The sequence below is a fragment of the Oncorhynchus mykiss genome, chromosome 19 (assembly GCF_013265735.2).
Source record: "Oncorhynchus mykiss isolate Arlee chromosome 19, USDA_OmykA_1.1, whole genome shotgun sequence".
Classification (NCBI taxonomy): Eukaryota; Metazoa; Chordata; class Actinopteri; order Salmoniformes; family Salmonidae; genus Oncorhynchus; species Oncorhynchus mykiss.
The window spans coordinates 11,514,664-11,532,258 of record NC_048583.1 but is presented as its reverse complement, the minus strand read 5'-3'; the positions used below and the strand labels follow the sequence as shown (position 1 = coordinate 11,532,258).

Genomic DNA, 17,595 nt, shown 5'->3' with positions numbered 1-17,595 from the left:
CAAACGGTATACCCTTAAATGATTTTTATTAGGATAAGCAGCAGCATTTCTGTATGAAACATGAGAAACAAATGTGTCGAACAATAGTACAATTTCCTATCGAGGGGTATGATGCCTCTGAATGAACAGTATAGTGGTAAGATACCATGTATTGATATGAGTGGTTAAACTGAAAAGCCTTTATCTTTGACACTGTCTGATATGCTGTAGATAGTGCCACAAACACTCAAACAGGAAAAAGTGCAAAAAAATCACACACACACACACACACACACACACACACACAGCACACACAGCACATTAATTGTATTCATAATACATGTATTCACATATCAAATGTATAAAGCAGTATAGTCACCTAGGTAGCTGATATGAGTTAAACACCAACTGGTATATTTATCATCACAAAAACAAACAAAAAAACGAAAAGAAAAAAAAAATCCTGCCTCAGGCAAAGGACAAATGATAACCACATTCTGTATATATGATGAAGAACATAGCAAAATATAAAACCATATAAAACTTGATATATACGAGCATGTTTCACAAACAGCTTAGCTGTAAATACCAACATTTTCTGTGTCATGTAAAATTCACAGTGAAGTAGGGAAAACGTTTTTATCCCTTTATTTTTTGGGGTGAGAACATAGAGGCCCCCTTTTCAACGAGCCTTGAACTGAGACATAATCATAACGTTGTACTTTATGGTCCTGTGGTGCTTGCTGCACCTGGACTTGTTCTTTAAACTAGCTTGGGACTTCAGTAGGGGTCAGAAAACCATTAGTCTTTGGATAACAAGTCAAGAGACTGGGTCTGCTTCCCAAATGGCACCCCCTTCCCTCCTATAGTGCACTACTTTTGACCAGGGAGCATAGGACTATGTAGGGAATAGGGGTCCATTTGGGATGCACTCTGGTAACTCTACACTGGAGTAACTCTACACCCTAAGTGATATTCCAATGGTTGTTGTACAGAGTCTGTATGCTGTATAAGGCTATACGGGGGAATTCAAGGTGACACAAGGCACCTTCTCGTTAAAATCACTTTTTCCTTCTTCCCAGCACGTGAAACCTAAACACAGTGAATTAACACTTCCTGGTACGTTTTATAAAACAGAATTTAAAACTGTACTGGAACACACACACACGTGTACATGGCAAAATCACTTTCATCTATATTAAAACAAATTCACCATACAGAACACAGGACATTCGCTTACTCTATGAAAGTGTACTGCTGTGTATACAACGACCAGCGTATAGTGCCTATGATGGAAGATGCTATAGCGACACTTAAAAAGGACAGTCAACTCAATAGTGCGAGCTCCCCTTCCCTCCGCCATCACTGAGTAGCAGTTCATTAGGACTCATGGGGGACCATTCTCTCCTTCTCCTCTCGTCCCCTTCTAACAGGGAGCGCTCTGGCCTTCCTTCCCGGGGTTTCTGCTGCTTCCTGGTTCGTCCCAGCAGTGCTGACCGTTTTGTGAACAGAACAACACGCTACTCGCTCCTGACTGGCCGGTCATTTATAGCCTGGGTTCAGCTGCATCCTGTTAGCTACCTTCCCCCTCCCGTCCCCTCCTCTTCCTCCATCCCTCTTCCCCCTCTCTTACGGTACTGTAAAGCATCGCTCCCTCCTCGTCTCTCCCTGGCAAAAGGAATGGTATAGTCCGTAGAGACACTGGAAATACTGCAGTGTCCATCATGCCCATTGTATGTTTGTGTCTATATATAAACTCTAACACTAATTTTCCCCGTCGTTCTACGTCAGGCTCCAGAGCTGCCCAGCAGTGTTCTGTATAAGAAACGTGTGGTGGTGTTTGAAACATGTGACTCTCCTATTGAGCTGAGAGTCCGTTGTGTTTAGTGCAGACTGGCTGTAGTTGTAGTGAGACCTCCTCGTCCATAGGGGGCGTCACCTCCTGTGGTGGTCAGTCACTATCCTTGCGTAGGCTGCGGTCCGTGTGAAGGTTGACGGGCTCTGGGCTCTTGCACTGGATACTGGTCCCGTTCCCGTTTTGTCCCGTGCTGGTCACTGTGGCATCCGAGTGGCACCAGCAACACAGGCAGGACTGGAAGGGGACAAGGGGACACGGTTAGACACTTGAACAAGGGTACAAGTTTACAAGATTATAGGCACTATTCATACTGCTGTGGTCATTCTGTGTTGATAGCGGTTATTCTATTGCTGCTACGATAGACGAGGTCCAAGTAGGCACTTTTCTACAGCTTACAATGATGAGGGCTTGTGTAATGAGGGCTGGGAATGCTTCTTTGAACAATATACTACATAAAACCACATCTGCTCACAGCGTGAGAAGTAGAACACTTTCTATCCTTCCCAAACTCTTAGCCCCACTTCTGCAGAGAGAGGAAGAGGCACGTTCAGGGTCTGGGAATTGCTGTTATGTGTTAGTCTCAGTCTCTCTCGCTCTCTCGCTCTCTGAGGACAGCTGGAGCTAGGGCTTGGCTTATCTTCAGCTCAGGTCTCTAACAGATGTGGACAGTTATGTGACCTCACCGAGTAAATGAGTTCATAAATCACTGCTTTGCTTTACATTTTCTTTAAATAATGTCATCACCAGCGCAGAGCCACAGCCCCTCGGTCGTGGGGAGAGGGAGAGGTTCTCTGTTTGCTTTACTGGCGAGACAGGACAAAGGGTTTGGGGAGGGCTGGGGGGGTTAGTGGAGATACTGATTATATGGGGGGAAAAAGAGAGTAAAAGAAAGCGAGAGAGAGAGTGAAACGCATAGAGATATACAGCAAGAGAGAAAAAGAGAGTTGGGTGTGTGTGTATGTTTAGGGATCTACTGTACCTTGAAGCAGTTTTTGAACTTCTTGCTGACAAAGTAGAGGATGATGGGATTTATACAGGAGTTTACTGTGGCTAGGTTGATACTCAGGTAATCCAGGACCAACAGGAAGCTGAAAGAAACGACACCCATGTTTTTTGGCCGAACTTCCATTTGAGTTTCATCTCCTTTCAAACATTTCGAATCGTTAAATTGCAGCAACTCAAATCATGTTTGTCTGTGTTTAATCTGTTGTGGTTCTAGATCCAGTCGAGTGATTCCCCACGTATTTCCACCTTTCCATTTTCCAACACACCGTACTGAGTCAGTCGTTTCTAACAATGAGATGACAACAGCAAACAAACATGGCTGCACTCACTTGAGCAGGTCACAGCGTCCAATGTCTCTCGGGTTGTAGACCATCTTCTTGAGGATCCTGCTGAGGTGCAGGGGGAACCAGCACAGAGCGAAGATCAGGACCAGGCAGAACACTGCTTTGGCCACTTCCCGTCTCTGGGGATAACAATAAACAACAGATTAGGAAAAGGTTGGACGATGACGATGAAGGGTGATGAAGACAAGATACTGAGAGTGGAAAACATATAAAAAAACCGCTGAGTCATCCTGAGTACTGAATGGTAACGTCTCTGGGGATGCAAACAGACAAAATGTTAGGTTAGGGAGACGCTAGGTTGTTAGGGAGATGTAGGGTTATGTAATGTAAACCGGATAGGCCTGAGAGAGGAAAAGGACAAACCTTTAAAGAGACTACACATGACGCAGCCCAACCTGGCTTAGGGCCTCCAAAACGCTAGAGGCTCTGGTTACAGTACATAACAACCGAAGAGAAAAAGGGAGATCGGATACTAAGTAGTAGTACTATGAATGTAGAAGGCAGTCGGGGTGGGTTATGCAATGTCAGCTTGAGAGGCCTGGGAGAGGGCATGGGCTTCTCCTTAAGAGACACTAAACATGAGGCAGTCTGGCCTCAAGTACCTTGTGTGTGTGTGTGTACCTGTTTGAGGTGTTCACTGAGGACGATGCGGAGGCTGCCGTTCCTGTGGTTGAGCATCTCACAGGTCATCAGAGTGTAGAACACGGCCGTACACATCAGAGGAACGCAGAAGTAGAACCCAAACAACCACCAGTCCTTGATGTTCTTATAGTACTGCAGGAGAACCACAACAGGAGAACGTTAGTACACAGGTTCTATGCAGGAGAAGCACAATTCTTAACATGCCAATACTCCAGAAGACTGTCCAGCAGGCAAACGTGGAAAACTGGTTGTATTGATGTCGTAATGAGGTCATTTCAACCAGTTTCACCTGCTAGGTTTGGTAACAAAGCAAGTTGACTTTACCAATACGCCTATGTGATGGCAGTGACATATTCTAATCTACTAAATCCACATATAAGAGGGGGATATTATCATACACGTTTTAAGGAGGAGCAGATGCCATTTGAGGATTTTTTTTGGCCACAGAATAAACGTTCCTCTATAACCTCTGTAACACATTACTAAATTCCTCACTCCAGGAGGGCGAGATACTGTCTGTCATACGTGTTCTATTGAATCTGGATTTAAATGAAATGACCTAAACCTCAGCATGGTTTGGTCATGATATGGGATTTAGTATCTTTTGTGTTGCATGATGTGAACTAGGCACACACATGGCTCAGCTTGAAGGAACCATACATCAGTTGAGCTGTAATTGCTGTTGTGGCCTGCGATCAATTATGTTCTCCAGGCTTGTGAACAAAGAAAGTGATCACCTCAGAGATTCTCTCTCTGAGGGAAAAAACGTATGGAGACCTCTACAGAGTTCAAATGCTATTTGGGTTCAAGAACTATTTGACATTTTTCAAATACTTTGTGTTTGCTCTAGCCTACCTAGAGTGCCAGATGTTTTTAGGACAATTCTATTCGTCCGTTAAGCCAAACAAGCTCAGTCAAGCACAGCTAAAGTATTTGAAATGATATTTGAACCCAGGTCTGGCCTCTGTATGCTTCCTTTCACCATATTTCCAGCTCTTTGGGTGGTTCCACCAAGAATGTCAGAGAAATGAATGTCAGTACGATAAATCTAGCACTGTATTTATAACAATTACTTTTCATGCCAAGTATTTGGACAGATGGAATTGTTTTTGATAGGTCAGTGCAAGGATACACCACCACATGAAATCATGGACTCTCAGATTTACTAACTTAACACACGTGCTGTACTGTAACCCTACTTGAATCACTTTTGTCTTTTTAATCATAATGAATAAGAGAGGGGACCTGACCCTAGATCAGCACTCTTATTCTGAGACACTTTGTGGGACAGAATTGTTTGTATACAGGTAATAGGATTATTTGAAGTGCCGAAGCGTCAACAAGAAAATGGGTCGTACCATCATGAACTCAGTCTTGGGGTTGAGCATGCATGTCCGTATGGTCTCGTTCCTGTAGTTGAATTCAACCATGTCGAAGCCGATGGCCTCTGGGACAGCCAGGACCATGGACAGCACCCAGATGGACACGATCTCCATGGCCGTCCGAAGAGGAATGCCTACTCCCTGGACCCTGCTCCATGACGCCACTGCACGGTACCTGGGACATAGAGGGACACAAAGAATGAAAGGGTGGGGTAAGGTAGGGGTTAGAGCAGAGCCAGGGCTGTGGACCTTTCAGCAACAACTGCTGAGTTGGAACTAATAAACAGCCCAGCGGCGAAACTAGTTGTAATGAAGTCATTTCAACCAGCTTTTAATGGTTGTAATGAAGTCATTTCAACCAGCTTTTAATGGTTGTAATGAAGTCATTTCAACCAGCTTTTAATGGTTGTAATGAAGTCATTTCAACCAGCTTTAAATGGTTGTAATGAAGTCATTTCAACCAGCTTTTAATGGTTGTAATGAAGTCATTTCAACCAGCTTTTAATGGTTGTAATGAAGTCATTTCAACCAGCTTTTAATGGTTGTAATGAAGTCATTTCAACCAGCTTTTAATGGTTGTAATGAAGTCATTTCAACCAGCTTTAAATGGTTGTAATGAAGTCATTTCAACCAGCTTTTAATGGTTGTAATGAAGTCATTTCAACCAGCTTTAAATGGTTGTAATGAAGTCATTTCAACCAGCTTTTAATGGTTGTAATGAAGTCATTTCAACCAGCTTTAAATGGTTGTAATGAAGTCATTTCAACCAGCTTTTAATGGTTGTAATGAAGTCATTTCAACCAGCTTTTAATGGTTGTAATGAAGTCATTTCAACCAGTTTTGCCCGCTAGGAGGTTCAAGTGACTGTGAAAAGTGAACCTATTTTAGAGACGCTTCCAGTACTTGAATAATAGACTTACTTCAAACTGTTAACCCTGCATGGGAACGTGATTGTGAGAACCACAGAGATAGGGTGAGAAAACTACTGGAATACTTGTTCATCTTATTATAATACCAATATGTTGGGTCAACTCAGCAGTACATTGTAGTATATGCTCTATGAACTGACTGCATGGCAGTAGACCAGACACACACTGTACCGCATAGTGAGAAAAATGATCCAAGTTAAGATTTAATGAACAACAGATAATAATCAATTGTTTATCCTCAGAATCTAATATTCATTATTTTGTGAAGCCTCCAAACAAGCGTTGGCAGGAGCTATGGTCTGTTTGTTGACGCTTGTTTCCTGTGTTCCAAATCATGTTTGCTTGTTTGTTTCATTAATAGGCACCGCTTGTCTAAATGTTTTAGTAAAACGGTGCATCAAGATTTTATGGCTTGAACAATATATTTTTCATGACGCACTTGAATACCCTTGTCAAACAACATGGTGTCATTTATATTTTACCCAGCTGGTAATGCATCCACATTCTCTCCCTCTCGCTCCCTCTCTCTTTCTCAAACAGAGAGGACGAGACACAACGCGTGCAAACCAGGCGAGATATGCTGCACGTTTTCTGAGAACAAAATGGAGACCATCTGCTATTGAACTCGGCTCTATCACTAACGTCTCTCTCTCTCTCTCTCTCTCTCTCTCTCTCTCTCTCTCTCTCTCTCTCTCTCTCTCTCTCTATGATGGGAGTCATTCAGCATAGCTGGTAGGTTAAACTGGCTTCCATCCCTTTAGATCCAGAACAGGCCTCCTTATGCTCTTATCTCTTATGTCTGCTAACTCACAGACCAATGAAGCCAGACGTCAGCCCCTCACTTTCACTCTGCTGATAAACAGGACCGACTGTGTTAAGTGTTACAAGAACTGGAGGGAGTGAGACGGGAATACAAGTCTAGTCGTGTAGCAACAGACACAAAACAATCCGAGTTAAAAATGTGAGAATAAACATGTTTAGATTTGAGAATAAAACTACTTCTGCTCCTTGATGACGTAGCTACCCCTCCTCAGGGAGAGAAACATCTAAGACCACAAAGCGTCTCAGAGTAGGAGTGCTGATCTAACATCAGATTTGACTTATGGATCACGATGAAAAAGATTATATGGGCAGATCCTAGATCAGCACTCCTACTCTGAGAGGCGTTGTGGATATGGCTCCGGCTGGCCTAGTCCTTAACAGATGCAGCCAATAGAAAACTAGGAGGAAGAGTAACTATGTTGGTAATGGGAGAGCTCCATTATTACTGACGTTACAAACTTCCGGAATAAACTGCCTTTACCGTACTACCCCCACTAAGGAGTTAAACTAACTCCCAACCTGTGGTTTCCTTTAAATCAAATTAGGGAAGTCATTCATCTTTCCTGGCCAATTTTTCTCAGCCACTCCCATGCGTAGAGTGGGCTATCTCATGAAGGCTTTACTGTTCAACAAACACTTTTGGTTTGAATTCAAGCCACGGCAATGTTATTTATCATGGTGTTGGTGAGTTACTGGCAAAGGTTGAGGGTCTGAGGGTGACTGATTTTCATTTTGAGTTTACCGTAACCTACACATAAAGATTCGCAGAACTGAAAGGCCAGAACAGAACAGAATTCTACGGCGCAAACATTCCATGAGTCTGGAACCAATACATTTTTACAAGATAATAGAATCCTATTCCAGAGAGCAGAATAGGTCTCTATGGAATAAAATGCATAAAGACCCACTTATAGTGTCTGAGTACTAGGTCAGATTCAGCAACAGCTCATATGTTAACCTTGGTAAGTGTATGCCTGCCAGACAATGCATTTGACAGTAAACGAGTAATGTGTATAATGCTTCAGAAGCCTTACCCCTTACTCCCTAGACACTCTCGTAGATCTGAAAGAATTGGATAGGTGTAGGCAATAGGCAATCACAAAGCAGATGGAAAGAAACACCATATTGCTTATTGCGTATATTGTTTATTAATTCTATAAACATTAATATGCAAATACAAATATTTCTTAGGCTTTTTTCTTTGATCCTGTTAGATCAGCTACCATTAGTTGATTTTGGAATTCAGCAGTGGTACATGGGACTGACCTGTCGACGCTTAGGGCACAGAGGTTGAGGACGGTGATGCCCACAGAGGCCTTCTGTAGGAATGGTACCAGCTTACATAGACACAGCCCAAAGGAACTGTCATCGAAGGGGAACCTGGTGGCAAGGAGCTGCAGGGAGAGGGAGAGAGAGAGAGAGAGAGAGAGAGAGAGAGAGACTGTCAGCACATCGTAGAAGACAGTATGTACGCTTAAACTCACAACAGGCTTTGCATCATCAAGAAATAACCACACACCTTAGATGGCATTTAGCCAGTTGGCACTTCCCTGTATTACAAACCCTTTCACAAGATATCAGAAATCCATAATGGTCATTATTAGCCAGTTTAGTAACTGAGAAGACAGAAAAAGCATGTAAAAAAATCTATTGAATTGTGAAAGAACAATACCTGCTGTGAAGAGAAATAATAATAACAATAATAATAACAACAATAATAATAATAATGGACTAGCCCTTATATCGCTTTCTTTACTAACTAGTAAGGGATAAATCATAAAGGCTTGAGGTTAGAGGATCACATGTTTATCTCCTCTTAGCTCAATTCCCATTGTCCTTAGGGTGCGGACTATATTTAACCACGGCACTGTAGCAGGCCCTTCCCAACAGGCAGGTTAGTCACAGTCACATCAGAGGGCTTTCATGGTACGTCCTGACTTCATTCTGAATCTGAGTACAGTCCAACAGCAGGCCCATCTGCGCCTCATCATCTTGACACAGTACATCATTGAGTCAGGTCCTACAATAAAACCCTAGCAAGCCAACCCTGGAACTGTCCCTGAAAGGGACATCCTTTCTTTAATTGGACTTCCAGGCATCTATAAGCACCACTTCCTCTTACAAGAAGAGCTCCCTTAAGAAAACAGCTCACAGCTCTCCCTGAAGAACAGACTGCTAAAACCACCCTTTGTCATTAGGAAGTAGTCTTGGCAGCTGTTGTTGAACCAGGAATCGACATGGGCCGAACAAAGAGAGAAAGAGGGGATTAAACCCAGAGTCGTTGAGAGGCCGGGCCAAAGGAAGCACTTCACGGGTGCATCCTTGTCCCTCTATTGTTCACTTGGAGCGCTAGGCGGTTCCATCTAATCAAAAAGTCACGAGAACATGGGAGTTGGAAGGGAAAGGGGGGTACGTCACTGTGGGTGTGTGTGTGTAGCATGTGTCCGTGTGTGTGTGTATGTAGTATTGTGTGTATATGTAGTTTGTATATGATTAAATTTGGAAACTGCGTCAAACAAACCCCAAAGGAAGTGAGCTGGGCCTCCCTAAAGCACATGTCCCTGTAGTGCAGACATATTCACAGGGAGTGTTTGGCCTGAAACCAGAGTTGTACCTACGGCACTACTTTTCCTCACCAGTACAAAGGGACACTGTGATTTATCCTTCATGTGTGTAACTGAAACGCCTAATACAGGAAAGACTTTTCACCCTTTGTACATGTGGAGAATCATCTGTCCCGGGACCCTGGCACTTCCATATGTGCTGACACAGTGTGATGAAACTGTATACCGGTAATACTAAACAGGTGGCTTCACCACTTCTCTTCACAATGAACTGAGCATTCCCAATGTACTGCACTACATCCTATTAAAAACCTTGACCTGTTCAACCAATGTATGTGGACCCAATGGAAAATATGCTCATTACTCTCCAGCAATAATACCACAGCAGGTAAGATAACGTCGTAAATCATCTGTGAGTTCTATCTAGATCATGTTAAAGTGAACCCACATGGGGGGGTAAATGGACTGCGGTCTAATGGGTTTAAATGGCTCACACTGGACACGTGATTCATCATTTAACCAGACCCATTTATTCTGAGTGTAGCGAGGTTCAAGTGTGATCGAAGATAAGAGAGCTGGAGAGGAGAGCTGGTCCTGTGACAAACCACGGGTCAGAGCAGGGCCACTGATATGTGTGACCGCAGTCTGATTGGTCTGATTCCATTGTTTATTTTAGTCTGGGCCTCTCCCTGCTTCCTTCATCACAAAGAGCCACCCAATGAAGATAAAGTAGTACTACTACTGACTGAAATCAACTTTGGAGAGCAAAATGATGTTTGGGGAGCCTTCTAATGAATACTTTATTTATTTGTTCTCCCCTTTCTTTTCTCTCTCTCTATCTCAATTCAAGGGGCTTTATTGGCATGGGAAACATATGTATACATTGCCAAAGCAAGTGAAATAATCTCTCGCTCTCTCGTTCTCTCTGAGATGCAATTATTCTTCAATATATCCATGCAAAATTCACTGTGATGTCCAGTGTACAGGATGCGTCTCTTACCTTGTAGACGTTGATGGGTATATCTATGGTGATGTAGATGAGGTCTCCCAGCGCCAGGCTGGCGATGAGGGCATTGGGCCCGTTCCTCATGCACTTATTCTGGTAGATAATTCTCAACAGGGTGGCATTGCCCACTATGCCCACCACAAACACTATGATAGAAATCACTGTGTTGATGTATTTGAAATGGCCTTGAATGGAAGTGGCGATGGTGCATGGTGGAGGGGCCCTTATCCTGGTGATGTTTGTGGCCCCAGACCCAGCTCCGACCCTGGGCCATTGGGGCCCCTGGTGGCCCCTGGTGGAGATGGGGCTCCCATGCTCCAGGAAGGGGCTGCTGGTGCTGTGGAAGCCCAGGGGTTGGGGGGTGATGTGGGTGTTGTGGAGGACCAGGCCCTGGTCTGGGGGTAGGGAGTCCTTCTCCACATTGTCTGTGGTGCTGTTTATCTGACACATTCCAGGGCCAGGCAGGACGGCCATGATGGCCATTAGCACCAACACATGTACGATTGGGGCGCCCATTATAGAACACATTCCACGCTTTGTCTCAGGAGATGGACAGATAGTGTAGGGGTTCCCCATATACTGCTGGTGGTGAGAGCTGGTGAGCGAGAGAGACAAGGGAGGGGAGAGAGATAGAGAGGGGGGAGAGCAAGTTAGAGAGAGAGGTGGGGAGCAAGTTAGAGAGAGAGGGGGGGGGGGGAGAGAGTGAGAGAGAGACACAGAGAGAGAGAGAGATGAAGGGAGACAAAGGGAAAAAAGTATATTGGTTATTTCATCCAGCAAACTTTGAAAGCAACCCAACAAAACAAAACTTCCTCAATTGAGGAAGAAAGTATACTTTTGTCCGAATCTTCTAATTTCCCCCGCCACAACTGAAATGTCAATCCAGGAACATCTCCTCAGAAATGGAGCCAAACCAGAATGTGTCAGTCAAAAGTTACACATCACAGTGGGTCCTCTCCCATCCTCTCCAACTGCTAGGGGAAGTAAAACAACCTCCTTCAGACTTCAAACAGGTTTTGCCAAGGGGGCACAGATGGGAAGATGCCACGACTGGTTACAGTCAAACAATATGATGGGTGAGCTTTATGAAGAGTCTCCTCTTTACATTACTTCATTTCTGGAAGTAATAATCAGCACAGCCTTTGTGCTAATAGGAGTGTGTGGGCTACAAGCACGTATTACACACACTCACGCAAGCTCTCTCACACACACACACACACACACAAAGAGAGAGAGAGAGCCAGGCAGGGCTTTATATTGTTTTGACAATGCGCCCCTTGCGTGGCTTCTTCAGTGTGGTTTCCTCTGCCCTGCATTCTCCCTTCTGGTTTTAATTTAAAGACTCAGACTAGCGGTTAGCAAACAATGAGACATTTTAACATGAAAGAATCAGATCAGGCTCATGTCTAGTCAGTGTTATATTACACAATACAGCTTTTGTATTGTTTGAGAGTTGAGTGAAGATGTTACATGAAAAAAATCTTAAGTTCTTTCAAAATATTAAAAAATGTTTTTAACCAGTTAGAAATTAACCCTACTATCAATATGTAAATCAAATACTTACATTTATATAATTACCAGGTTATATTCAAAGTAAAATAATAGTGTATTTCAGGTAAAACTTTACAGAGTAGTTAAAAACCCTTTCTATGAATGTACAATTTAGTCTCACCAATTTAGTCTCACCGAATTCAGACCAAGGAGGTAAAGAAAACTGAGATCTACATTTTAATACTTTTTCATCACAACAGAACACAGTGCCTCTCCAGCTAGCCATGAAGAGTGTTTCATCACAACAGAACACAGTGCCTCTCCAGCTAGCCATGAAGAGTGTTTCATCACAACAGAACACAGTGCCTCTCCAGCTAGCCATGAAGAGTGTTTCATCACAACAGAACACAGTGCCTCTCCAGCTAGCCATGAAGAGTGTTTCATCACAACAGAACACAGTGCCTCTCCAGCTAGCCATGAAGAGTGTTTCATCACAACAGAACACAGTGCCTCTCCAGCTAGCCATGAAGAGTGTTTCATCCTGTTCAAAGTCCCAGATGTCACCTAGTTAGTACACAAAAACCTATTTAGCATCCAGCACTTCATGTAGCATCACCGTTTAGCATCAGGCACCACACTACTGGGACCCTGTGTGACGGCACGTAAACTGATATATTGATAAATAATAAATAGGTTTGGTTTTCACCTACCGCTCTGCTCTCCTAAAATGTCTGCTCCTGCCTCCCCTGTTGGAACCGTCAGGCGAACTTTCTGTTGAAGCCCCTAGACATCTGAATCACATCACATGAGTAATTAACCAACTATCAAAGTCGCAGAGTCGGAGTTAGTGTCCCACTTGGTTTGGTTTGCCCAACGTACGTGGCAGTGTGCTGCCTGTGAGGTGCTGCGCATTAGGCTCTGGGTTTTCCTGTGGAGAGTTGGGAGCGTGTGTGTGTGTGTCTGTGTGTGTCTCAGAGCGCAGCAGGAGTGGAGGGGGCACTTTGACTGAGAGGGACGGTAAATCTCCCCCTCCCCTTGGTAACAGGCCCCCCATAGGAAACATATCTCTCTCTCTCCCTCTCTCTCTCTCTCTCTCTCTCTCTCTCTCTCTCATCTCTGCACCGCCTGCTGAAAATCATCTCAGTGGCACTACGCACTCCGATACACACAAACACACACACACACACACTCATGCACCGGGTATCTGGGAACCACACAGTCCCCAGTCAGTATGCCCATCTCTCCTCTCCTCAGATCCCAGATCAGATTCTAGCCCTGTACACGGCTCAACTGTTTCTTCCCACTAAAGGAAACCGAGATTAACATCGTAAGGAAATGTGAGGAGGGCAGTCGGAATTAAATGTGCACTTCCCAGTCGTCTTGAATTGAACATGTTGAGATGGAAAGGGAAGGGTAGTAAAGAGAGCGGAACCAAACTTTCTTTGAAGCATTACTTTTTACAGTCACAACTCTGTGGGTGGCCAAAGTTAAATCACCACATCTGTACGTGCCACACAAGCTGCAAGTGTATAAATCTCTTGTAGCATGCCTTAAATAAATATGCATGATTATTCCACTTAATTAGGTTTGTCAGCTGTCATATTCACCACAGTAAATAAACTAGTTTGAAACTAAACAAAGGAATGTTTGATATATTGTCCTATAGACATGTACGGCACAAAGTACATAATGTCCAGACAGATACAGTAGATGTTGTGAGTTGCTAGGTAGCAAAGAAGAGTGAGGCATTTCAATAATGATGAGGGATGTGAGTGCCTCTCCATCGGTGTCCATTACTCGTTCCATAACTATACTACACTTAGCAAATGGGCCCGTTATCAATACATTGTCTAAAAGCAGGAAGAGAGGCTATCCAAGCAGGCCAAGGTCGGCCCTTCGCTCTCCCAACGAGCTGACACAGCAACTGTTTAGCTAAATAAAGAACCTGGACAATGGAGTTCCATATCACGAGGAAGATAAGATAATGTGCAAACAGATAAGGTACACACACACACACACACACACACACACACACACACACACACACACACACACACACACACACACACACACACACACACACACACACACACACACACACACACACACACACTGCTTGATTACTTGTGGGCCCCAGGCCTTGTCGAAGTCAAGGGCCATTCCTAAAAGCTGATTGAACATCCTCCGAGAGGGCAAAGTAGTGTTTTCTGTATCAGCAGCACTCCAATATTCCCTTCCCTCCCCCATGCCCTTCGCTGGTACATTCTCCTGGCCTAAGGGTAGGCTTCTTTCCATTAAGGTCAGGCTGTAGTAATCATCTCATTAAACAACACTTTGGATCACATCGTCATTTGAATGAAAACAGTGTGTCTGACGTTATCAGAGCCTCCCGTGGAAAGTATTACCTTGTAAAAGTGGAAATATTTATGATAATCAAGTAATAATGTTTTGCGTGCCATGTCATGCCAGGAAGAGATGGAATATGAGAGAAAATATAAACTTTTTATATAGTGTAAATACATCACTTAGTATTAATTGTTTCAGATATGTTATGCATTTAATCATTGGTTGACTATTAATTGTATAATAATAATGAAAAATATAACGTAGATCATAACATCGTGTGCCCTATTTTAGTAATGAACATTTAAAGACTTAACAAAGCCTTTCCTTTATGCGTTTCTAATTAAGCCCCAATAACAGATTCACTGATCCCATCCAATTATAGTACTCTTGTAAAGGTACTTTACCTCCTTAATATAAATTGTGACTTCATTGGATAATGCTAATATCTACCGCAATTTAAATTTAAAAGGATTGTGTTTTCTTTAATTGTATCCATTAATATCTCATGGCTTCTGAATTAGTTATTGGTCAACAGTGGCGTTATCTTTTATTCATCGGGACGTGATTCGCTGACGGGTCCCCTGGTTGCTGCAGCCTGGCATCAAACTTTGACGCCTCCATCATTGTAACTTTTGAGGGGTTTCGCTAGCTGCTAGTTGGAAGTCTTTGTTAATAAAACCATTAATATATAAATGATGGAACTTTTACCTGGGTCCCAGTTGCCACGGCTTTCATGTTGTTGTTGTGTTGTTGTCTGACTGTTCATCAGGTATTAATGGCATTCTGTGTGAACTCGCTGGATGGCAGGCTGCCTGGTAATTCATATGCTTGTTCTCTGATGGCATCTGTCGAAGTGTGCTCTCTGCACATTGGTACATACCCTGTGGGAAGCAACCCACCCAGTCCCACACTGAGTGGGATGTAAGCAATTTCTTATCTGGGGCACTTGCTCCAAATGACAAAAATGGAAAAGAGAGAGAGAAATGGGAAAGAAGTTAGAGGCCAATTTTATTGTGACAATCAGTGACAAACTGTAGTGACTTTTTCGACTTTGACTGAATTTGTTGGTTAATTGGAGAGAGGGATTACTGTGACGACAGATCGACTTGGAAAAGGAAATGCAGGATAACTCAATGATGGAAGTATAATCACAGTTGTGATAGTGTAATTCATGTTAGCATATGAGTTCAATTTATTTCATTACGATATGCCATCGGACCGTTATCCAATCAAGATTGGATTAAGATCAGAATGGCTGAGGTTGAGTCAATAAGGAATGATGGGAAATTACTCATCAAGCCTGTGAAGAAACACGTACTGTTGTGAAATACATATGTCAGACTTTTGCAGAGGATCCCAAAATCCTCATTTTCATCTGAATCTGACATCGCAAATTTTGGCTGAAATACGTACTCGGACTAAGATGAGTTTTGTGTTTTTACTGTCTTTTTGGGGTCAGAGCAGGGTCAAATGCCATGAGAAGGGTGGCTCCTCGCTGTCTCACAACTAGACAAAAAATGTGTTATTCATTTCAGTTCCCGGAAAGAGGAAAGCACATCCCTAGAACTAGGTCTGCACCTAGTCACAGAAAAACACAGCCATTTTTCCAGCCAAAGAGAGGAGTCACAAAAAGCAGAAATAGAGATAAAATGAATCACTAACCTTTGATGATCTTCATCAGATGACACTCATAGGACTTCATGTTACACAATATATGTATGCAACCGCTGTGTCAGATTTCAAAAAAGCTTTACCAAAAAAGCACACCATGTTATAATCTGAGTACAGCGCTCAGAGACCAAAACAAGCCATACAGATATCCGCCATGTTGTGGAGTCAACAGAAGTCAGAAACAGCATTATAAATATTGACTTACCTTTGATGATCATCATCAGAATGCACTCCCAGGAATCCCAGTTCCACAATAAATGTTTGATTTGTTTGATAAAGTCCATAATGCATGTCCAAATACCTCCTTTTTGTTTGCGCGTTTAGTACACAATCCAAACTCACGAGGCGCGGGCAAGTCCAGGTGAAAGTTCAGACGAAAAGTCATATTACAGTTTGTAGAAACATGTCAAACGAAGTATAGAATCAATCTTTAGGATGTTTTTAACATAATCTTCAATAATGTTTCAACCGGAGAATTCCTTTGTCTGTAGAAATGCAATGGAACGCAGGTCGCTCTCACGTGAGCGCGCATTATCAGCTTATGCCACTCCGGCAGACCCCTGACTCAATCAGCTCTCATTCCCCCCTCCTTCACAGTAGACGCCTCAAACAAGGTTCTAAAGACTGTTGACATTTAGTGGAAGCCTTAGGAAGTGACCCCATAGACACTGTATATTCAATAGGCAATGACTTGAAAAACTACAAACCTCAGATTTCCCACTAGCTGGTTGGATTTCTTCTCAGGTTTTTGCCTGCCATATGAGTTCTGTTATACTCACAGACATCATTCAAACAGTTTTAGAAACAGAGTGTTTTCTATCCAAATCTACTACTAATATGCATATATTAGCAACTGGGCCTGAGTAGCAGGCAGTTTACTCTGGACACCTTATTCATCCAAGCTACTCAATACTTCCCCCAGCCATAAGAAGTTATGCTCACTTCATATTTGTTTTGGAACCAGACACTGGACAAGTGACAAAGCCTGAAAGCGTCTCCCAACTACCTACAGCAGTTACAATGCTATAGGCATATTTCAATCAATGCATGGAGAGAAGTGAACAGACAATATTAAGCTATGCTCATAATTCTTTCTGGCTATACATACAGTAGTGTGTTCTGAGAGCAGACTGAGACAGGGGACTGATAGTGTTGTCTTGGACATGGTAATTAGAGCCCCAAACGCATTCCTGGAGACCCTGAGCTCTAATCTGGCCCCACATGCTTGGCGATAAGAGGTAGAGTCTAGACCCGTAGAGAATGACGTTGAATGGGTATGTCCGTTCTTTCCTCCTTTTGGACAGCCCTTGAAGATGCACTCAAGGCTGAAGACATCAAGGACGTCATCACGTCAGCACATTTGCCTGATGTCTGTTTCAGAGGGAAAGCGAAACAATACACAATGTAATGGAATTTGTCCTCCTCTGACGAGGAGTATGAGAGATTGGACCAATGCGCAGCGTGGTATGTGTCCATGTTAATATTTAATAAATCAACTGAACACTGAATAACAAAACAACAAAGTGAAAGAACGAAAGGACAACGAAACAGTTCTG

General features: G+C 43.1%; 1 protein-coding gene across 3 annotated transcripts in view; it reads right to left on the bottom strand.

Annotated features, from left to right (window-relative positions):
- Window positions 1–9: 9 nt before the first annotated feature.
- LOC110497371 (endothelin receptor type B) overlaps window positions 10–17,595 on the bottom strand; it is a 42,752-nt gene continuing 25,166 nt past the window's right edge. Inside the window, exons 1-8 of one of the 3 annotated variants that reach the window (XM_036954290.1) lie at window positions 12,729–13,022; window positions 10,526–11,126; window positions 8,228–8,355; window positions 5,187–5,385; window positions 3,808–3,960; window positions 3,172–3,305; window positions 2,817–2,925; window positions 10–2,071 (exon numbers count right to left, since the gene is read on the bottom strand). In XM_036954290.1, the coding sequence (XP_036810185.1) occupies window positions 1,931–2,071; window positions 2,817–2,925; window positions 3,172–3,305; window positions 3,808–3,960; window positions 5,187–5,385; window positions 8,228–8,355; window positions 10,526–11,107 (1,446 nt within the window). In that variant the 5' untranslated portion in view covers window positions 11,108–11,126; window positions 12,729–13,022 and the 3' untranslated portion in view covers window positions 10–1,930. Of the gene's footprint in view, window positions 2,072–2,816; window positions 2,926–3,171; window positions 3,306–3,807; window positions 3,961–5,186; window positions 5,386–8,227; window positions 8,356–10,525; window positions 11,127–12,728; window positions 13,023–17,595 lie in introns of those variants that run through there. The other 2 variants (XM_036954289.1, XM_036954291.1) reach the window with 2 other exon arrangements.